Source organism: Lithobates pipiens, unplaced genomic scaffold, assembly GCF_037356315.1.
Source record: "Lithobates pipiens isolate NorthernLeopardFrog02 unplaced genomic scaffold, aLitPip1_a1.2 Scaffold_23, whole genome shotgun sequence".
Taxonomy (NCBI): Eukaryota; Metazoa; Chordata; class Amphibia; order Anura; family Ranidae; genus Lithobates; species Lithobates pipiens.
Window position 1 is genome coordinate 304,929,840 of NW_027507785.1, and position 22,850 is coordinate 304,952,689.

At 44.5% G+C, this 22,850-nt stretch overlaps 1 protein-coding gene across 1 annotated transcript in view; it reads right to left on the minus strand.

The window, feature by feature from the left end:
• TNNI3K (TNNI3 interacting kinase) overlaps positions 1-22,850 on the minus strand; it is a 391,224-nt gene that overhangs the window by 223,285 nt on the left and 145,089 nt on the right. Inside the window, exons 18-19 of the mRNA XM_077450470.1 lie at positions 15,671-15,723; positions 569-621 (exon numbers count right to left, since the gene is read on the minus strand). Of these exons, the coding sequence (XP_077306596.1) occupies positions 569-621; positions 15,671-15,723 (106 nt within the window). The remainder of the gene's footprint in view (positions 1-568; positions 622-15,670; positions 15,724-22,850) is intronic.

Sequence of the window (22,850 nt, forward strand, 5' to 3'; positions counted from 1 at the left end):
CCTTGTACAAACTTTCCCGTGGACTTTTGTACAAAGGGCGTTGGCCGTAAGTTTGTATTGCATACACACAATCTGACTTTTTAGGCAACAAACACGAACGTAGTGACGTTTCCACGTACTGACAACACTTCAAAAGAGGATGTTCAATTACTCCAGCGCCACCTTTGGTCAACTTCTGTATTGTTGTCTGATCTTTTGCATTGGTTCTGAGCATGCGATGGTTTTGTGTACACACGATCGGACTTTACTCCATCGGACTTATGTTGTCAAAAAGTTTTATCTGTTCGCACAACCAACAAAAGTCAGATGAAAACCAAAAAAGTTTGTCCGACGGAGCGTACACATGGTCGGATGTTGCTCCAAAACAGCTAATTTGCATGTTTGTTGTCAAAAAGTCTGATCGTGTGTATGGACAAGTGTAAAAGGATCAGCTCCACATGTTTACCCCCGATTCTCCAGCTTCTATACTTTTGTCCTCACCAAAACAGATTTTGTATCACTCAGTGGGTTCAAGAATGTATCAGGCCATTCAGAAAGACTTTTAATAAGAGAAGAAATGTAAACAAACCCCAGGCTGTTTGGTCATGTTGTCCTCATCGACCGACTGAAGAAATCTTGACTCTGTAAATAGAAAAACAACTGAATGTTTTTTTACTTTATTTATTTATTCATTTTAAGCAAGCGAAATCCGAGTGAGTATTTGCCTTAGGAAAATCAATGGAACCTTACTGAAGCATCTTGCATGGTTATAGTCTACTATTTCCCACATATCTCTGGTATGAAAAGACAGGTCTTGTGTTGTGGTAAAGCACAGAAAAGTATCTGCATTTCACCAAAGAGGTCACACTGTGTCTGAGCTTAAAGTCAGACTAAAAATGAATAAATACTAGATCCTTGTACAGAAAAGTCACAGCACTACATTATATGCAGACAAAAAAATCTGCTTTCTATGGCAGTGCACAATCAATCAGTTACTCCATCCTGACAGTTTTTGCGGTTCTAGCCCATTCTTTTTGGTCCTAGCACCAGTACTGCTTGGACTGGGAAGAACTGGGTAGACCCCCAAAAGCTTGTGCAGAAAATGCAATTGTTAATTCAAATTAAGAAAGTATCCCAGACAGTACTCAACTATGTTGGTGTAATAGTGCACTAATATGGCTACAATCACCTTAAAACAGAACTAAACCCATTGATTTAATGGTTTTTCAAAACAACTACAGCCATGGCCAAATGTTTTGAGAATGACACAGAGATTCATTTTTACAAAGTCTGCTACCTCGGTTTTTATGATGGCAATTTGCATATACTCAGAATGGTATGTAGAGTGATCAGATGAATTGCAATTAATTGCAAAGTCCGTCTTTGCCATGAATATGAACTTAAAAAAGAAGTATGTCCCCCCCCCCTTTTATACTTACCTAGGTGGACGCAGCATGGGACCAATGCTGCATCTGTCCCTCAGCGTCTCTACACTGAGACAGACTCACAGATCCCCAAGAGGAGAGCTGGTGACTGTCAATCAGCAGCTCTCCTCTCTGCTCCTCCACGCACACTGGATCGCTGAGCTGTGGAGGGGTGGGGATCGGCCATCTCAGGCTCTCAGCGGCTTGCTGAGAGGCTGAGACAGGCATCAGTTCAGGCACCTGGTGGATCCAGACTTCATCGTCGTGATGACACAGTGCCTGGACTGATTTCAGTGACGTCAACAGAGGGTGGATTTCAGATCACCCTCTGCTTAAAACGAGTCACAGCAGTGCAAAACGAATTGCACTCCTGTGACCCTTAGGAGAAGCCCAGCCAAACCAGCTTAGGTTGGACTTCTATTTTAATCCCAAAAGATAAAATTTCCACTGCATTTATGAAGAAGGCTTCAGGTCGCCTGAGAAAGTCCAGCAGGTGCCAGGACCATCTCCTACAGCTGATTCAACTGCGGGATCGGGACACCACCAGTGTAGAGCTTGCTCAGAAATGGCAGCAAGCAGGTGTGAGTGCATCTGTACGCACAGCAAGATGAAGATTTTTGGAGGGCAGCCTTAGGTCAAGAAGGGCAGCAAAGAAGCCACTTCTCTCCAGGAAAGACTTAAAGGGACAGGGACAGACTTAAATTCTGCAAAAGGTCCAGGCATTGGACTGCTGAGGACTGGGGTAAAGTAATTTTCTCTGATGAATTCCCTTTCAGACTATTTGGGGCACTCATAAGCGGCGGATATCAAAGACACCCTCTCGGCAGCCATCACCGACCTGAGACACGAAATACAGGCCCTGGCAGGCGGACTACAGGAGGTCAAATGTACAGCAGCCCATCAACACACTGTCATCCAGCATATTCACCAGCAGGTAAACACACACACTCTTAAATGTGTGATCTACGGCAGTAAATGGGAGACCAACATAACCATGGGAGGAGACACAATCTTAGTCTGAGAGGCCTCCCCGAAATGATCGACTCAGACCAACTACTGCCAGCAGTGACGGGCCTGCTCAACAACCTGTTGGACAGACCCCCACACCACGATTGAGATGGAGCGCATTTACCATACCTTGAGGCCACAAGGTAGAGAGTCAGACCCCCCGCAAGTTGTGGTCTTTCACCTGAAAGAGGAGATACTCTGCAAAACCCGCAACAGAACCCAGCTCTCTCAAGGAATTAATGACATACAGATCTACCAAGACTTGCACCGAGGGGACCTTCGTCCCCAACTAGAGATCATGTTCACCAGAGGGATCAACTACAGATGGAAATTTCCTTTCTGTCTAGCAGCAACATCACAAGTTCGCTCAGCTACATTGCAAGTTCCAGAAGATCTTCAATCATTCTGCGAGACCCTCAAAATATTGAGGGTTAAAGTCCCAAATTAGTACGACGAGTTCCACACTCCGGTCAGGAGAACCCTACCATCCAGAGAAGAGCCGACGATGAAAGCGCAAGACCTGAGGTACCGTAGACACTGGTCCTCTTCCCCATGCTAATGTGCAGGGCCACCACCTTCAATTTCCAAGACCCACAAAAGCTTCTAAGCCAAGAAGGGCACGACAGATGACTAGAGGTCCCGAACCCGCAGCTGACATTTTGGATAAGTATCAGCCTTTAAAACATTCCTATTTCTGTATTCTCCGGATGTCACATGAGGACCAACAGCAGACGATCGCGCTAATAGAATCTTCCATCGATCATATCCCATGCCACCAGGCCAACAGACACTTCTCAACCCTATGTCCTGAAATCTGTTAGAAAGTATGCTGATCACTATACCCCTTTCCCAGTAAGTCACACAACACCAGATATTTACCTTCGTTCCATTGGAAATTGCCGAACCAAAGGGCGAGAAATCTAAATTATCCGATCCCCCTTCCACTCCCCTGTACCTACAATCTCGGGGAATTACCCAAAGCATTATATGACAAGGCAGACTGTTCGAACAGGTACACCGATTTTTACTGTACAACAAAACCCGAAGCAAGCTAAAATCCTGCAAATTGGCCATCTTTCTACATTGCATTAGCAAGCCCTGTACTGTTGGACAATCATCTAGCCCCCTAAGAACCATGAGGCCTTTCTTCCACAACTTATCCCCTGGGTACTTTGCTTTCACTATGTTTTCTTTGTCAGTATATTTAATTTATTATTGATGTTCTTCATCAGACATTTTTCTTCTCCAGCGAAGTGGGTGACTCGCAGGAAGCAATCTGGAAATGCCCAAACACTTGGAGCGTGCTTCTCATCCTTCGCAGTTAGAAACCATGCACAATCAATTAAATTTTTCATGACTGCATGCTACATGATAAGCTTAATTCACTTTACCACACAATAGTATAGCCTGGGCCCACAATCTCACCAAACCATAATCATAATCCACAGCGCTGGGTTGGGTCCTAGGAGTTACCCTCTCCACTTCCCGTTGAACAGGGTATGATTTACAATTGCATGAGTGAATTTTTCCCCTTAGATCTTGTAGTAGTTCACGTTTTGGCACTAATCAATACAAGACATTCCCTGGGTAGTGTTGAAGATATATCTTTCCTTATATGAGCTGACAGTTTCATGGAAGGCAAAAGAACGATAGATATGAGAAATGTCAAAACTAAGTTAGAATAGCACCACTATGTTCAAGTGATAACAAGCTAACAAAGAGAGTGAGAATTTCATTTCAAAACGTACCTGATATATAGACACGTGATCCCCTACAAAAAGGGGGCTGACCACCCTAGACTCCCATAAATTGAATGACATCTCTGAGGCCCCCCATCAGACTGTCACCAGAACAGGAAAGCGTGCAAATGAAGGGAACAACCCCTCATCCTATTGCCTCATACAATAAATGTTTGAACTAGGCACCCAAATATGCAAATACTGCCCTGAAGCGTATTGCTATCGCCATCAACAACAGAAAGACAACTTTCCAAAAGGGGCAGTACCGCTTCACAAGGATTCTAAAGAGAGATAATCCCCAGGCTTTTGTTACTATATTAAGCACCAGTATACATCCAGGGCTGACAAACCTCAGAAATGTGAAGTCCAAGAGATCACACTCTCAGAAATATGGCCCACCTATGAGACTGATATAGCTTGCTCACCGCTAGAAGCTAACCCTTTTGGTACCAAACTCATACAAACTCCGCAATTCAGACTCATCCTTTATGCGCTCCCAGCCCCTCTAAGCCTAGATACATTTTCTTAAATTGATACCCAAACCTTGACATCCACAACTACTAACCAACGTCTACTCCAGTGCAGAACGGTCCCTTCCCTTCCCGCCATAATGTGGAGATGGAAGCCGACTCTATCCACTCCTCGTCCTCCAGGCGCTCTGACAGTGTGATTTTTGCTACCCCCATGTTTCATCAGGATACTTAAAGTTGTTGTAAACCCTTACAAACCACTTTGACCTACAGGTAAGCCTAAATTAAGGCTTACCTGTAGGTCCAAGAAATATCTCCTAAACCTATACGGTTTAGGAAATATTTACCTGAAGACAGCCACCGCTGTCTACGGCGCATGCGCCGTAGACAGCGGCGAGCAGGCGCACTGGGTAAGCCGCAGATCGTGGCGATATGCCGCGAGTGTCAGCTCCCGTGCGCATGCGCGGGAGTAGTGTCATTGCTGCTCCGGCAAATCACAGTGCCAGAGCCAGACCCACGGAGAGCCACCAAGAAGATGGACGCTCGGAACTACAGGGGACAGCGGTGACTTGGCTGGCTCCTGTGTCAGGTAAGTGACACATAATGGACTACTATGCGATGCATAGTAGTCCATTATGCTTTACCTTTGCAGGGAATCAAAGAGGAAGTAAACTCATCAGGATTTACTTCCTCTTTAAAGAGTTTTCTTAAAGCGGAGTTCCACCGAAAAAACAAAAAAATTTAAGTCAGCAGCTACAAAAAGTGTAGCTACTGACTTTTAATAATCAGACACTCACCTGTCCCACTGTCCAGCGATGTGGGCGTACGAAGCCCCACTCCTCTCCCCCTCCTCTCCCTGGCACCAGCATTCTTACTTCGTACTGAAGGTGCTCGGCTGTGGCTTCACAGCCAGGCACACACTGCACATGCGCGAACCGCGATGTTCAAGCATATGGAAGAAGGTGCTGTAGTCAGATGAGACCAAAATTTAACTTTTCAGCTTAAAAGCAAAATGCTAAGTGTGGCGGAAAACAACATTTCCCATCAGCCTGAACACACCCTCCCCACCGTAAAACATGGTGGTGGCAGCATCATGTTGTGGGAATGCGTTTCTTCAGCAGGGACAGGGAATCTGGTCAGAGTTGCTAAGAAGATGGATGGAGCCAAATACAGGGTAATCTTAGAATAAAACCTTTTGTCCGACGGATTTTGTCCGAAACTGGTGTTGCATACACACGGTCGGACAAAGTAGTCGGAAAATCTGATCGTTCGTAACGTGATGACGTTATTTGGTTATGACTGGACTACGTTCAGGCTAGTAGCCAATAGCTTTGGTCTAGGTATTTGATCTGAGCATGCGTGGCACTTGGTCCGATCAAATTCTTTACACATGATCGGAGTATGTCCGATCAAACCAGTTGGTCGGAAAATATTTCCAACATGTTGGAAAATTGGGTCCGACGGAGATTCGGACGGAATCAGTCCGATGCATACCACACACAGTCAGATTATCCGACGACGCGGTCCGATAAGACGCATTCCAATAGATTCTCCGACCGTGTGTACAAGGCTTTAGAGTCTGCAAAAGATTTGAGACTGGGGTGGAAGTTCACCTTCCAGCAGGAAAACAGCCATAAACATACAACCAGAGCTAGAATGGAATGGTTTAGATCATAGCATATTCATGTTGTAGAATGGCCCCATCAAACTCCAGACCTAAATCCAATTGAGAATCTGTGGCAAGACTTTAAAAATGCTGTTCACAGATGCTCTCCAAAAGAATGGGCAAACATTTCACTCTCTAGATGTGCAAAGCTGGTAGAGACATCCCCAAAAAGACTTGCAGCTGTAATTGCAGTGAAAGGCGGTTCTACAAAGTATTGACTTTGGGGGGCGCCATACAAATGTACCCCACACTTTTCACATATTTATTTGTAAACATTTTTTAAAACCATTCATCATTATCCTTCCACTTCACAATTATGTGCCACTTTGTGTTGGTCCATCACATAAAATCCCAATAAAATACATTTATGTTTTTGGTTGTAACATGACAAAATGTGGAAAATTATAAGGGGTATGAATACTTTTTCAAGGCACTGTAAGCCCTTGATCTAAATCCGGTGGTGGTGAATAATTTGGCACTCATAATGGTCTGAATTATATCATAGAAATACACAGCAAGTTGAACGGTGAAGTCACATACTTGGGACATTTTATTTAATTCAAGACACAGCGGTGGAAGACGTTTCAGTTAACCAGTTCCCGACCAGCGCACGACGATGAACGTTGGCAGAATGGCACGGGCAGGCATATTGGCGTACAGGTACGTACAATCTTTAAGCCGCCCTGCCATCGCGAGCACGACGCCGGCAGCGTGCTTGCGTACTGGTCGGGACCCCTGTGAGTCCGATTGCGGGTCCCGCGGACTCGAACGCAGCGGGCATACCCGCGATCGTTTTACGGGGCGGCTGAACGCTGTAAACAGCATCTCTCTGTTCTGCCTAGCAACTAGTGACGCTGATCTCTGCTCCATGTGATTGTAGCAGAGATCAGTGTTCACTAAATGAAAGCCCAGCCCCCCACAGTTAGTAACACATCCCTAGGAACACTTAACCCCTACACTGCCACCCACTGGTTAACCCCTTCACTGCCAGTGTCATTTACACAGGAATCACTGCAGTGATTGCTGTATAAATGACAATGGTCCCAAAAATGTGTCAAAAATGTCTGATTTGTCCGCCATAATGTCGCAGTCACAATAAAAATCGCTGATCGCCGCCATTACTAGTAAAAAAAAATATTAATAAAAATACCATAAAACTATCCACTATTTTGTAAACGCTATAACTTTTGCGCAAACCAATCAATCCCTTATTGCGATATATTTTACCAAAAAAATTTAGAATATGTATTGGCCTAAACCGAGGGAAAAAAATGTTTTTTACATATTTTTGGGGGATGTTTATTATAACAAAAAGTAAAAAATAATGCGCTTTTTTCAAAATTGTCGCTCTATTTTTGTTTATAGCGCAAAAAATGAAAACCGCAGAGGTGATAAAATACCACCAAAAGAAAGCTCTATTTGTGGGAAAAAAAGGACGTCAATTTTGTTTGGGAGCCACGGAGCACGACGGCGCAATTGTCAGTTAAAACAACGCAGTGCCGAATCGCAAAAAGTGGTCTTTTCTTTGGCCAGCAAAATGGTCCGGGGCTAAAGTGGTTAATGTTCCACTGAAGGAGTCTCAGTCTGAAGGCACACTGCAATATACTTACATGATGAACCTGCATTGCCTAGCTTTGTTTTACATTAAAGGAAATGTGTAATAACATTTTTCTTTTAAAAAAAATATCCCTTCACGAGAAGGCCAATGGCCCATACATAAATTTTTTTTTTAACGTAATAAATTATTATTTTGTTTGAAAAATGCTAATTTGTTCAGTAGACAAAAATAAGTGGAATTTTAATAGGTTTGCCCTTGGAAATGTCATGTCTGTGACAGCTGTTGGGAAAGAATTCTACAGAGACAAAGAGAAGAAAAAATCCCTAAGCCATAATTTTGTTAAATATAGTTTTTTTTGTATGCTCCTGAGAAAAATAATAAGTATGGTGCGATCACAGGACGACCTGCATAATACAGCACCATTCTGGTGTGAAAAATTCATGGGTTTTTCGTGTTCTAATATGCTGATACTTGTTAAACCTTTGCTGTAGTAGAATATGCTTGTGTTTATGTGTTGTGTATTGTAGCGTTGTGTTAGTTGCACCGTTTCCTCTTTCCAAGTGTTAAAATGTGTCACATGAGTAGAATCTGGGGGGTGTAGGAGACATTCTTGCGTAGGCAGGGAAGAATGAAGTACAGAAAGTGCTGCATTGCATTTTTAGGTTAAAAAAAATCAATTAACCACTTACCGACTGCTGCGCACCAACATACATCGGCACAATGGCAGCGGTGAGCAAATGAGCGCATCTGTAGGTCCCCTTTAATTGGTGGGGCTAGCGGGCTAGCCTGCTGCGTACACCGCGACTGTGCCAGCGGGACCGGCAAACTCGATGCCTTTCGTAAATAAGCCCCATAGTGTATGTCTGGCCGCGGTTTAACTCTTAATTTTTGAAATGTGTGGTTTTGTTCCCCAGTTCAGGTGTGATTCAGGTACTAAATTCTTACTTGAAATCGCACCTGAACTTGACTAAAAAACATTCAGGACTCTTTTTAAAAAAACGGACTGCGGTCAGCCCGGACATATGTGAAGTGGCTCCATAGAAAGCCAGTTCGGTCCACACATCATGCGAATCTGATGTGGTTCAAAACGCAGCCAATTCACATATATGGGAACCAAGCCTTATGCCACGTACACACGACCGGACTTTCCGGCAAATCCAAAAGGATTAGTCCGTTGGACAATCCGATCGTTTTTCAAAAAATAAATCCGATGGACCTAGAAATAGAACATGTTTCAAATCATCCGACGGACTCAATTCTGATGGACTAAAATTGGGAAAACCGTTCGTCTGTGTGCTGGTCCGATGGACCAAATACGACGCAAGGGAAGCTATTGGCTACTGGCTATTGAACTTCCTTGTTTAGTCCCGTTTCACGTTCATCACGTTCAAAACAAATGGACTTTCGAACGGACTTAGTCTGTTCGTGTGTGGCCAAGTCCGTTCGTTCAGAGAGTCCATCGGAACTCCGCCGAAAGTCTGCCGGGAAGACAGTTGGACCTAGTCTGCTGCAAAGTCCGGTCGTGTGTATGCGGCATTAGAGTTAAAAAAAATAAAAAAATTAAAAAGAAATCTGCTAGACCATAGTTGTTAGCCACCGCACATTGTAACCCAAATGCAGTTTCAGGAATACAACCCTTTGCTGGGAAAAAGGACTCTGCATTGGGTTACTAATTATCTATGAGACATATGAGTAAGATTTCTTAAAGGGGTTGTAAAGGTTCATGTTTTTTCACCTTCGTGCATCCTATGCATGAAAGTGAAAAAACGTCTGTCAGTGACCGACCCCCAGCCCCCCCCCCACCCCCCGTTTTACTTACCTGAGCCCTCAAACTAGTCCCACGGGGACAAGCCTTCTCTTGGCTAGGGGGTTCTCAGCTATTGATTGGATAGATTGATAACAGCACAGCCATTGGCTCCTGCTGCTGTCAATCAAATAGAATGACGCGGCTAGGGGGCCGGGACCAAGTCCTGCATACGGCATCTATGGACGCCGAATGCTGGACTCTGGAGAGCACCCGCAAGGTAACCCCCCCGGGAGAGCGCTTCTCACGGGGGTTATATGATTTGGAGAGGAGCCGAGAGAATAAGCAAGGGACCCCAGAAGAGGAGGATCGGGGGCCACTCTGTGCAAAACGAGCTGCACAGTGTAGGGAAGTATGACATGTTTGTTATTTAAAAAAAATAAAAAATAATTACCTTTAGTGTCACTTTAAGAAAACGAGGACCATGCGCATCACTCCACCCCTGCAGGAGATCACAGCCAGCAATATAGCATAGAAGTAAAGCATGGTCATAGAAGCCTTCCCATACCTCGCTGTGCGTGTTAACAAACGTTTTAATGCAACACACATTAATGCACAAAAAACATAAAAGCTTTAAGACATTCTATTCCCTTTCAATGAGCAGTTAATATGCCCCAACTGCTCTATTTCTGACAACCACTTTGCAAAGACCATTCACACTGTGTGGCGCGATTACCCACTCTACTTTTTTTTACTGTATATGTGCATCATAGTGCATTCAAAATAAATGTATTATGCATTACTGTATGTTGCATTATAACACAAGTTTTAATGCTAATGCACATAGAGAAGTATGAATGGACCCCAAATGTTCGGTCCACCTAAAATGGATATGTAAAGAGGTTGTAAACCTCAGACATGAAATATGAAAAATATCTCTCTATAGTGTGTACTTGTCTCAATTAAGCGCACTAGGTGTCATTTCTGTCTGCTGCCTCCTTCCTCTGCTTTCTGCTTGATTTACTTTTTACAAGTTTTCCTGACACCAAGAGAAAAAAGGTGACAGTGGAGGGAGCTCCAGTTGATTGACAGCCATGACTTTAACTCTCCACCCCCTTTTTCTGACAGCTCGGACAAGCTTTACAAATTCTGCACTTTGAATGTAGAGAAAAGAGTGCGGCAGATAAACAGGCACAACTTGTACAACATGTAAGTGGATTTTTTTTTTAATCTCTGTGTATCACCTGAGGCCAGCCACTTCACTGGGTATATGTGTAGCACTATCCCCGCTGAAGTTGCAGATTACTGGGTTCCCCACTCCTGCACAGCCAGACAAGAATTTTCCACCTTCTCTCCAGACACAAGGAACGGACTTTGAGCTTGGCTTTTGTTATTTATTAGGGGTGATAACTTGGATGAGAAATAGGATTTATGGGATGCCCAAATTAACTTGCAACAAAACAAGGACAACTTCTTTCCTATGTACACGCTCCAGAACCAGTGGCGGCTGGCTCCATTTTTTTGGGGGGAAGGGGTGGCGGAAAACAAACCACTCCCTTGCCCCAGTTCGATTAGTCGATCGATCAAACCCACCCATCTCTCGGTCCATCGGCGAATAAGCCGCCACCCCCCCTCCCCTGTGTCACTCGTCCGTCTGCCCACCAGGCCCGCACTTACCCCATCCAGGTCGCAGGCGGCTTCCCCCATGTCTCCTCCTCGGTGGCTTCCCCCCTGCTTCTGCTTCCGGCCAATACGGTCGCGTCTCCTATCGGCCAAGACCTGCTTCCTGATTGGCCGGGAGGAGAAGCAGGAAGACAGAGCACTGTACCCCAAGCTCACCCTTTTTAATGCCAATTAGAGCCTCGGGGCTCTAATCATATTTAAAACAATAAAATAAAAACATTGAAATCCATGCGCCTGGCACCCTGCATGTAGATTAGAGGCCAGGTGCATGGATAAGGGGGGTGCCCCTCCCCCCAATGGAGAGGCTGCTACTGTCCAGAACTGTCCTCCTTCTGAAAACTGACAGTCTCTACCAACTGCAGGAAATACCAGCCCACCCGGCTGCTCCAAACATCTCCCAGGGCAAAGCATAGGATAGATTAACCTCCCTTACGGTCGCAGGGGACAGAGCTTGGCGATGTGATAGATCGAGCGGAGGACGAGCCGCTCGCAGTGCAGGGGGACATCGCTGGATCCAGGGGACAAGGTAAGCACACTCATCCTGGATCCAGCGATGCGATCCCGAATCTGGCTCGGGGTTACCGCTAATGGTACTGAATTTTCACCCCGAGCCAGACTCGGGAATACCGCCAGGGTGGTTACGCACAACTCTGTCTTCCAGAAAGGCTTGCTACATGTGGCAGCCTTTCCCCTTTGTATGTCCCCGACCATGCTGATTTACTCACACTGTCCTTGTTCCTGCTGCTTCTCAGGCAAGATTACTTCTAAACTGCAATACTATCAGGATCCTCCCAAGCCAGCCCGAGGCAGAGCCCCCCCTAGATCAGGGATCCCCCTCAAGGGTCACTCTACTCCCCTGCCAGAAAAACTCATCTATATTTAAAGGAGTTGTAAATGCAGAATTGAGATAAAAAGCCTTCTGTGTGCAACAGTCTCCCCAGCACCCCCTAATTCTTACCTTAGATTCTTCTTCCTGATTGGCTGAGACACAGCTGCGGTGCCATTGGCTCCCATGGCTGTCAAACTCATTTAGCCAATCGGGATAGAGAGGGGGCAGGGCCGATTGGCAGCTCCATGTCTGAATGGATACACGGAGCTGCAGCTCGGCTCGTGTGCCCCCATAGAAAGCTAATTGCTGTGGGGGCACTCAACAGGAGGGAGGGGCCAGGAGCAGCGAAGAGGGGCCCGAGAAGAGGAGGATCCAGGCTGCTCTGTGCAAATCCACTGCAATGTAAGTTGTTTTTCGTTTATTTTTATTAGGCTTTTTATTAGGCTTTACAATTACTTTAGAGCCCTTTCACACCGAGGCGCGTGGGCTTCGGTGGTAAAGCGGTGCTATTTTTAGGTAGTTTTAGCTGCGGTCTTCGGCTGCTAGTGGGGTGGTTTGACCTCCCTGCTAGCGGCTGAGAAATGGTTAAAATCACCACAACGCGTTGCTCCAGCAGCGCATTTCCGGCGGTATAGCCACGCTGCCCCATTGATTTCAATGGACAGAAACGGTAAAGAAGAACGGAAGGCGGCGGCGGCGGCGACAGAAGACCAGGCCACCGCTAGTAAAAGAGCTGGAAGAAGAAGCGGTGGCCCGACAAGAAGAACCGAAGAGGGGGACAAGAGGGGGACAAGACCCCCGAAGTCGGAAGAAGAGGGCGGCGACGAAGAAGACCCCCGGAGCTGTGCAATAAACTATTTTAACGTTTGTGTGTGTGTTTTTTTGTACATTTTTTTCACAGGTGAATGGAAAGGGGTACATTGTACCCCATACTCATTCACATAGGGTGGGGGGCCGGGATCCAGGGGCCCCCTTATTAAAGGGGGCTTCCGGATTCCGATAAGCCCCCCGCACGCAGACCCCGACAACCAACGGCTAGGGTTGTCGGGAAGAGGCCCTTGTCCTCATCAACATGGGGACAAGGTGCTTTGGGATGGGGGGGCCGCGCGGCCCCCCCTTCCCCAAGGCACCCCCCATGTTGAGGGCACGCGGCCTGGTACGGCTCAGGAGGGGGGCCCGCTCGCTTGTCCCCACCCCCTTTCCTGACCGACTGGGCTTCGTGCTCGGATAGGGGTCTGGTCTGGTATGGATTTTGGGGGGGACCCCACGCCGTTTTTTTCGGTGAAGGGGATTCCCCTTAAAATTCCTACTGGACCTAAGGGCCTGGTATGCCTCCCAAGGGGGAACCCATGCCGTTTTTTGTTTTGTTTACATTTGGCGTGGAGTTCTCCCTTAGGATTCATACCAAACAGTGCCTGGTATTGGCGGGAATCCAATTCGGATCCCCGCACCAGTGTCAACCCGGCCAGCGATGCTTGTCGCTTATCGGGAAAGGAAAAGAAACATTTTTCCTTCATTTTCCCTTTCCCGATGCGAGCCAGCTCGGCGCTGGCTCCCGCGACGGGGCTCGTAGGGTGTCAATCTCGCTGCTAGAAGCGGCAAGATTGACACAATATCACGGTCACCTACTGTAGAGTGACTTCAGTACAACCAGCCTGCCCAAAGATGGCCACTGAACTGGAAACATTATGATCCATCTATAGCCTGCTTCAGGCTGGGTTCACACTAGTGCGACTTGTATGAGGGTTTCCCTGCATCCAATTCGCATGTCAGGAGACTGTGTCTCAATGAAGCCGGGTCACACAACTACAGGACAGCTGAAAAGCAGTTTGCAGAAGAGTCCTGTGCATCTCTGGTGCGTTTGAGGTCCAAATACAGCCCAAAAATTTGGACCTGAAATGGTGAACAGGGACGCACCCAACCCCCTGCTGCGAAACGCTCCACACAACAGTGTGAACCCAGCCTAAAGGTTTCTCTCCTTTAAAGCGGAGGTCCACCCTAAAATTGACCTTCCACTCATCGGAATCGTCCCCCCCTCCGGCGCCACAATTGCCACCTTTCAGGGGGGAGGGGGGTGCAGTTACCTGGATAATCCTGCTGGCTTTAAAAAAAAAAAAAACGCGGACTCCCGCTTTAAGATTTTTAAACAATGTCACACAATATGCACACTCTCTGTATCTGGACACACCTCCCAACATTTTGAGATGGGAATGAGGGACACTTACTAACAAAAATATGTAGGCATAGGACACGCCCCCTGCCACACCCCCTTAAAGAGGAAGCAAACCCTATCTTAAAAAAAAAACACCCTGCAGGACAAAAGCATAATGACTTAGTATGCATAGCATACTAGATCATTATGAATTGCTTACCTGAGATTGAAGCCCCCAAAGTGACCCTCGTTCACCTCCTCCGTCGCCTCCATATCTCCGGGAGTGACTTCCGGGTATCGCTGCTTTGGCGTTGTGACTGGCTGGAGCAGCGATGACGTCACTCCCACACATGTGCACAGAAGCCGTCAGTGACGGCATGATCGCCTTCACTAACGGCACGCTCAGTGCGCATGCGCCGTAGACAGCGGTGCCTGTGTTTTGGAAAATATCTCCTTAACCATGTAGGTTTAGGAGATATTTCTTGCACCTACAGGTAAGCCTTAATCTAGGCCTACCGGTAGGTTAAAGTGGTCTCTAAGGGTTTACAACCACTTTAAAGGAGAATTAACCCCAAAAAAAGGGTAATTAAATCCACAAGGACTTTTTTTACCACTACTATTCCTTTATATTGGCTTTTAAAATGTACAAATGCAGGAATTTAGAAATTGGATGAAATGTTTAGCACTGGGAAACCCTTTATGAAAGATAAAAAGTGCAGTTTATATATAACTATATAGATCAGACCAAAATGAGGGACAAATGAGGAGGAAAGAGGGACAGAGGGACATTGCTCCAAATCATGTGGCATCTATGACATTGGGGTGGATTTACTAAAGGCAAACAGACCGTGCCCTTGCAAGGGCAGTTGCTCCAAGAATATCCAATCACAAGCAAGAAAAGAAAATAGCATTTTTACTTACACATGATTGGATGATGGAAGTCACCAGAACCTCCCCTCATTTACTAAGCTCTGGAGCAACCGGCCTTGTAAAGTGTACAGTCTATTTGCCTTTAGTAAATCAACCCCCGTGTTCCAATATTATCTGCCAGCATCATATAAATAATTTGGAAATAGTATAACACAACATAAGGACCAATGAAAACACGACATTGCAAATGCTGTAGAAGTGTAGATATGTTTTCCAACCCATGTTAGAAGCCAGCAACAAATGTGTATGCACAACTCCTATGCATGATCATATGAAACTGGTTGGGGGCCCAAGGGACAGGTATTCCATCGCTGCCTGCACGGCTTATCCATTGGTTATATTACAGAAGGATCCGGATTGTCCTAAGGCATGCCTTAGTGGCACCAACCAAGACCAAATTCTCTTCCCTTCTCATGACAATATGGCTCTGTGGACTGTCCCTTTAACATTGTAGGGTGATAACATATTATCATTTCAAGGATCCTTACCTCCAAAATCTGCGACCACAGCATGTCCATCTTCATAGAGCAAGATGTTATGGCTGAAACCAAAAAAAAATGAATAGGTTACATATGTTGTGCCTTAAAAAGGATCACAAATCATAAAAAGAAATCTAAAATTCTAGCTGTTGTTATACTAAAAGTTTGAGCAAAAAGTAAAGAGGCTATGTTCGGACCACTAGTGGTACCATATAATTGGCTGTTAATGACCAGTCGATAATAAAATTATTCAAGATATTTTATTACAAAGGGGGAATACATTCATTTTATACAGGTAAGTATAAAACCAAGTCATGACAATCAGGAAATACTTTTACATTTTATCTTAACGATTAGAACATTTGTACCATCTTAATAATGATTACTCTACATGTTTCGCGGACTTGGCCGCTTCTTCAGGAGCTTATTTATTCTTTAGATGGTATGTAGAGGAGAATTGCCATGTAACACAAAAAATTAAAAAAAATACATAATATTCACAAGAAAAAGCATTGTTTAATTACAACCAATAACATTTCACGTAAGTATGATGTCAAAGTTTGAATTTAATTAGCCAGTGTTCAGGTAAAAGTTCCCATCCATCTCTTCAGGTCACACTGCATCACATTAAGTGATGGTGTTGCGCTCCAATGTGAACTGTAATAATATAAATACCCACTTACAACGTGGACACGGATATGGGACAAAAAAAATGATATAGGTAAAATAATAAAAACATTGATCAACCTTGATGGACTGGATTATTTCCTAAGTGTACATAATATAACTGGGAAATGACATTTATAGGTAAAGTTGATAAGGGAAAATCCGATTGCCTCTCGGGGGGATCAGGAAGAAATTTTTTCCCCTGCTTTAGCAAATTGGATGATGCTCTGCTGGGGGTTTGTTGCCTTCCTCTGGATCAACTGTGGGTATAGAATTGGGTATATGGGATTGTATAATATTATTATTATTTTATTTTTATTTTTTTTGTAGTTGAACTGGATGGACTTGTGTCCTTTTTCAACCTGACTAACTATGTACAGTGGTGTGAAAAAGTGTTTGCCCCCTTCCTCATTTCCTGTTCCTTTGCATGTTTGTCACACTTAAGTGTTTCGGAACATCAAACCAATTTAAACAATAGTCAAGGACAACACAAGTAAACACAAAATGCAATTTGTAAATGAAGGTGTTTATTATTAAAGGTGAAAAAAAATCCAAACCATCATGGCCCTGTGTGAAAAAGTGATTGCCCCCTAAACCTAATAACTGGTTGGGCCACCCTTAGCAGCAACAACTGCAACCAAGCGTTTGCGATAACGTGCAATGAGGCTTTTACAGCGTCCTGGAGGAATTTTGGCCCACTCATCTTTGCAGAATTGTCCTAATTCAGTTACATTAGAGGGTTTTTCGAGCATGAACGGCCTTTTTAAGGTCATACCACAACATCTCAATAGGATTCAGGTCAGGACTTTGGCTAGGCCACTCCAAAGTCTTCATTTTGTTTTTCTTCAGCCATTCGGTGGTGGACTTGCTGGTGTGTTTAGGATCATTGTCCTGCTGCAGAACCCAAGTTCGTTTCAGCTTGAGTACACGAACAGATGGTCGGACATTCTCCTTCAGGATCTCTTGGTAGACAGCAGAATTCATAGTTCCTTTTATCACGGCAAGTCCTCCAGGTCCTGAAGCAGCAAAACAGCCCCAGACCATCACACTACCACCACCATATTTTACTGTTGGTATAATGTTCTTTTTATGAAATGCAGTGTTCCTTCTACGCCAGATTTACTTGGACACACACCTTCCAAAGAGTTCCACTTTTGTCTCATCGGTCCACAGAATGTTGTCCCAAAAGTCTTGGGGATCATCAAGATGTGTTGTGGAGAAATTGAGACAAGCTTTGATGTTCTTTTTGCTCAGCAGTGGTTTTCTCCTTGGAACTCTGCCATGCAGGCCATTTTTGCCCAGTCTTTTCCTGATGGTGGAGGCATGAACGCTGACCTTAACTGAGGCAAGTGAGGCCTGCAGTTCCTTGGACATTGTTGTGGGGTCTTTTGTGACCTCTTGGATGAGTCGTCGCTGTGCTCTTGGGGTAATTTTGGGCGGCCGGCCACTCCTGGGAAGGTTCACCACTGTTCCATGTCTTCGCCATTTGTGGATAATGGCTCTCACTGTGGTTCGCTGGATTCCCAAAGCTTTGGAAATGGCTTTATAACCCTTTCCAGACTGATAGATCTCAATTACTTTCTTTCTCAATTGTTCCTGAATTTCTTTGGGTCTCGGCATGATGTGTAGCTTTTAAGGATCTCCTGGTGGACCTTACTGTGTCAAGCAGCTCCTATTTAAGTGATGCCTTGATTGTGAACAGGTGTGGCAATAATCAGGCCTGGGTGTGGCTAGAGAAATTGAACTCAGGTGTGGACAACCACAGTTATAGTATGTTTTAACAAGGGGGGGGGGCAATCACTTTTTCACACAGGGCCATGATGGTTTGGATTTTTTTTCACCTTTAATAATAAACACCTTCATTTACAAATTGCATTTTGTGTTTACTTGTGTTGTCCTTGACTATTGTTTAAATTGGTTTGATGTTCCGAAACACTTAAGTGTGACAAACATGCAAAGGAACAGGAAATGAGGAAGGGGGCAAACACTTTTTCACACCACTGTAACTATGTAATGTGCAAAAAAGCGAAATATGGGGCCCCATAATTTCTAACACCGACCCTGGGAAACCTGTGCATCCCCATCCAGTAAACGTGAATCCCGCAGGGACGTTCTCTTAAAGTGGTTGTTAACCCTGTTACACCACTTGTACCTACAGGTAAGCCTACAATAAGTATTTATGGTAAACACTTGTGCCAACCATAGGTGTGTGCAGGCTATTGCATTAGGGTGTGCACCTCAAAGCTCAAACACACATGTATGTGTGTATGTGCATATATACAGATGGTGTCAGTAGTCTTTATTTCTATTGTTTTATTTTTGATTATTTTTACAATACAATTTATTTTTCATTATTTTTGACAAATTTTGTAGGAGCCCTTCTAAGGGGCTTTGATGAAATATCAGAGGTTTAAACAGGGGGAATCTGCATCACACAGGGTGATTAGGGTGTGCCCAGGTACACCTGACGCAGCCTGTGTGCACGCCTATGGTGCCAACGTATTTGGCACATGCGCACTGAAGAAACAGCTTGATTGTGCCGCTTCTAAAGGGCCTGTGCCATGACTGGTGGCTCCTGAGCGGGAGTGACGTCATCGTGACTCTGGCCAATCACAGCGATGGAGCCTGGAAAAACCCGGAAATAACTCCGGGAGACATGTCACCATTCACAGCAGTGTATGGGGACCACTGCAACAGCTTAGTTCTACGGTAAGTATTTCATAATGAGCTAGTATGCAATGCATACTAGCTCATTATGCCTTTGTCTTGCAGGTTTTTGTTTTTTTATATACTGTATATGGGTTCACAACCACTTTAACCACTTTGCATCCAGGCCAATTCTGACATTTCTCTCCTACATGTAAAATTATTTTATTTTTTTGCTAGAAAATTACATAGAACCCCCAAACATAATATATGTTTTTTTAGCAAAGACCCTAGAGAATACAATGGCTTTTTATCTTGCACGGTATTTGCGCAGCAATTTTTCAAAACACGTCTTTTTCTGAAAAAAAAAAACTGTTTTATGCTTTAAAAAAAAAAAAAACAGTAAAGTTAGCCAAATTGTTTTGCATAATGTGAAAGATGAATATATGCCGAGTAAATAGATACCCAACATGTTACGCTTCAAAATTGCACGCGCTCGTGGAATGGCGCCAAACTTTGGTATTTAAAAATCCCCATAGGCGACGCTTAAACATTTTTTACTGGTTACATGTTTTGAGTTACAGAGTAGGTCTAGGGCTATAAATATTGCTCTCACTCTAACGTTCACAGCGATACCTCACATGTGTGGTTTGAAGACCGTTTTCATATGTGGGCGGGACTTACGTATGAGTTCGCTTCTGCGTATAAGCTCACGGGGACAGGGACACTTTGAAAAAAAAAATCTTTTTTTTTATTGTTACTTTTACTTTTATTTTTTTAGTTTGACACTTTCAAAATATAAAAAATTTATTTGATTATATAATTTTGATTGATAATATGGCACGATCGGACCTATTTACAGTGAGATGTGGGGTCAATAAGACCCCACATCTCACCTCTAGGCTGAAAAGCCTTAAATAAAAAAAATAAAAAATAAAGATCATGGCTTTCCAGCCGAGGCGGCGCCGGTTTTTGAATGCAGAGGGCGGGCATGACGGCCTCTGAATGATCATAGAGACTCCGGTGACCATCTGGTCTGCTGGAAATCTCTATTATGAACATCCGGGGGCCGGCGGATCCTGTGTCCGGCTCACAGATGGAAACGGTGAGTTGGTAGAAGCACCGGAGGCCGGCCACCCGTAAGAACGCTCAATCGGTGGAACAGCCGCTATGATCATTCTTATGGTGTAGGGAATCGCCTGGTGAAAAAGCCAATTACTGAATGATGTCTGTAGCTACAGGCATCATTCAGATATACCCCCGGAAAGTCAAGGACGTCCACCCGGCGCATAGTGTTACGCCTGTGTGAATAAAGCCTCAAACTATTTCTACACTGGAGACATCCGAACTCCACCATTTGCAGGGGGGGCAACAGAACCAACAGAATATAAATGACCTCTATGTAAACCATACCTCCTAACTTTTTGAGATGGGAATGAGGGACACCTATCTGCAGGCATAGGACACCCCCCTGTCACGCCCCCTTAAAGGAGAATTGTACAAAAAAAACAAGATTGGTTAAACCCACAATGGCTTTTTTTAACCACTACTATTCCTTTATATTGGCTTTTGGAACTTACAAATGCAGCAATTTAGAAAACATATGAAAGGTTTAGCTCTGGGAAACACTTTTTGATAGATAAAAAGTGCATTTTATATACAACTATATAGATCAGACGACAATGAGGGACAAATGAGGAGGAAAGAGGGACAGAGGGACCAAATCAGGGACAATCCCTCCAAACCAGGGACAGTTGGGAGGTATGCGGAAACTGTTATAAATAAAGATAAGAACTTCCTGAACACACAATAGTTTCCTATTAAACCACAAAAATGTAAACCATAAACAACGTACCTAAACCTAATTATTTAGGACAGTAATTCCTTTAATCTTTAAAGCAGCAAATTCATGAATTACAAATACAGAACGGTATTCAAACAAAACCATCTTGTCCCAAGGCTGCACTCTATATTTTCACATCTCTTCCCCATAACAGCAATACACAGAGGAATAGATAGAAAGTACTTATTTGCAATTGTATGCAGCCATTAGGAAATGTATATTGTGGGGAGGGTGGTGGTGGAGGGTGGTGGGGGGAGGGGGGGGGTAAAAAATATCTGAATAGAAGGGGTGTAAAATTTGAATTTTTACATGGTCAAAAAAACTCTTCATTTAAACAGTACTGTCTTATCTGAAATCTGATTATGCAAATGCCTTTCAAATCAATGTGTGCGAGAGTATTTTCAGCGCTGTGATATGTAAAATGATTCATTTTATTACAAGCCTTTGAAGTCATGGTAACAGAAATCTTAATAAAACGGAGAAGATTTTCGGCTCCGACTTCATCCAAATAAACCATATTGCAGCTCTCTTAGTGAGCTTTAAAGCTGAATTCCAGACAGTAAAATACAGCTAAACAACAGCTAAATCCGCAGATAAAATACATATATGGGAGCAGTTTCACCTGCTCAAAGATTTCTGCCCATTCAGTCCTGAAATTTGCACAGCTCTGCTGCACAGCACAGCCCTGTCTGGCAAACTCAGAGCCCTCAGCTGCAGTTAAAGTGTTTGTAAAGGCTCAAGGGTTTTTTTTTTTTGTTTTTTTTTTGCCTTCATGCATTCTATGCATGATGGCAAAAACATTTGTGCAGCAGCACTCCCTAAGCCCTTGTACACACGGTCGGACATTCCGACAACCAAATCCGTCAGATTTTGTCCAAAACTGTTGCATACACACAGTCGGTCAAAGTTGTCAGAAAATCTGATTGTACGTAATGTGATGACGTTATTTCGTTATGACGGGACTATGTTCAGGCTAGTAGCCAATAGCTTTGGTCTAGGAATTTGATCTGAGCATGCGTGGCACTTTGCCTGATCGGAATTCTCTACAAACGATCGGATCACATTGTCGGAAAATTTTATAGACCAGCCCAAACACTGTTGGATTATCCGACAACACGGTCCTATCGGACATTGTCCATCGGAATGTCCGACCGTGTGTACAAGGGCTAAGGCTGGATTCACACCTATGCATTTTTAGTGCTTTTTGCATTTTGCAAATTTGGAACACGTTCTGTAGTACAAATCTGCAAAATGCAAAAATCATTAAAAATGCATAGGTGTGAATCCAGCCTAATAGTTACCCAAGCCTGATCTCAATCCAGTGATGTAAACGAGAGCCTTGGCTCTCTTAGGTCTCTCCCTCCTCATTGGCTGAGACAACAGTGGTAGCGATTGGCTCCTGCTACTGTCAATTACAGCCAGTAGGCCAATGAGGATAAAGCGGGGGTGGGGTCGGGCCGTGGGCCGTGTGTAAATGGACACATGGAGCAGTGGCTTGGGAGCAAGCATGCTCAGGTGCCTCCATAGCAAGCAGCTGGCTATGGGGGTACTAGCAGAAAGGAGAGGCCTGGAGCGCATGCGGGGGGACCCAAAAAGAGGAGGCTCGTGACTGTTCTGTGTAAAATCACTGCACAGAGCAGGTAAGTATGCAAGGAAATGCAATGTATACACTGGGGGGAGAACCTCTGGGGGAATCTAGGATTGAAAGGGACATGGGAGTCCTAGTAGGTGATAGGCTCGGCAATGGCATGCAATGCCAAGCTGCTGCTAACAAAGCAAACAGAATATTGGCATGCATTAAAAAGGGTATTAAAGCGGGAGCCCCTCAAAAAAAATTTTTTTTAAAGTCAGCAGCTGCTGACTTTTAAAATAAGGACACTCACCTGTCACAGGGTCCAACGATGTCAGCACCTGAGGCCGAACCATCTCTCAGTCCTCGGAGGCTGCCGCCACCATCATCGGTTAGGGAATCAGCAAATGAAGCCTTGCAGCTTCACTTTCCGGTTCCCTACTGCACAGTGCAATCCAAATTGT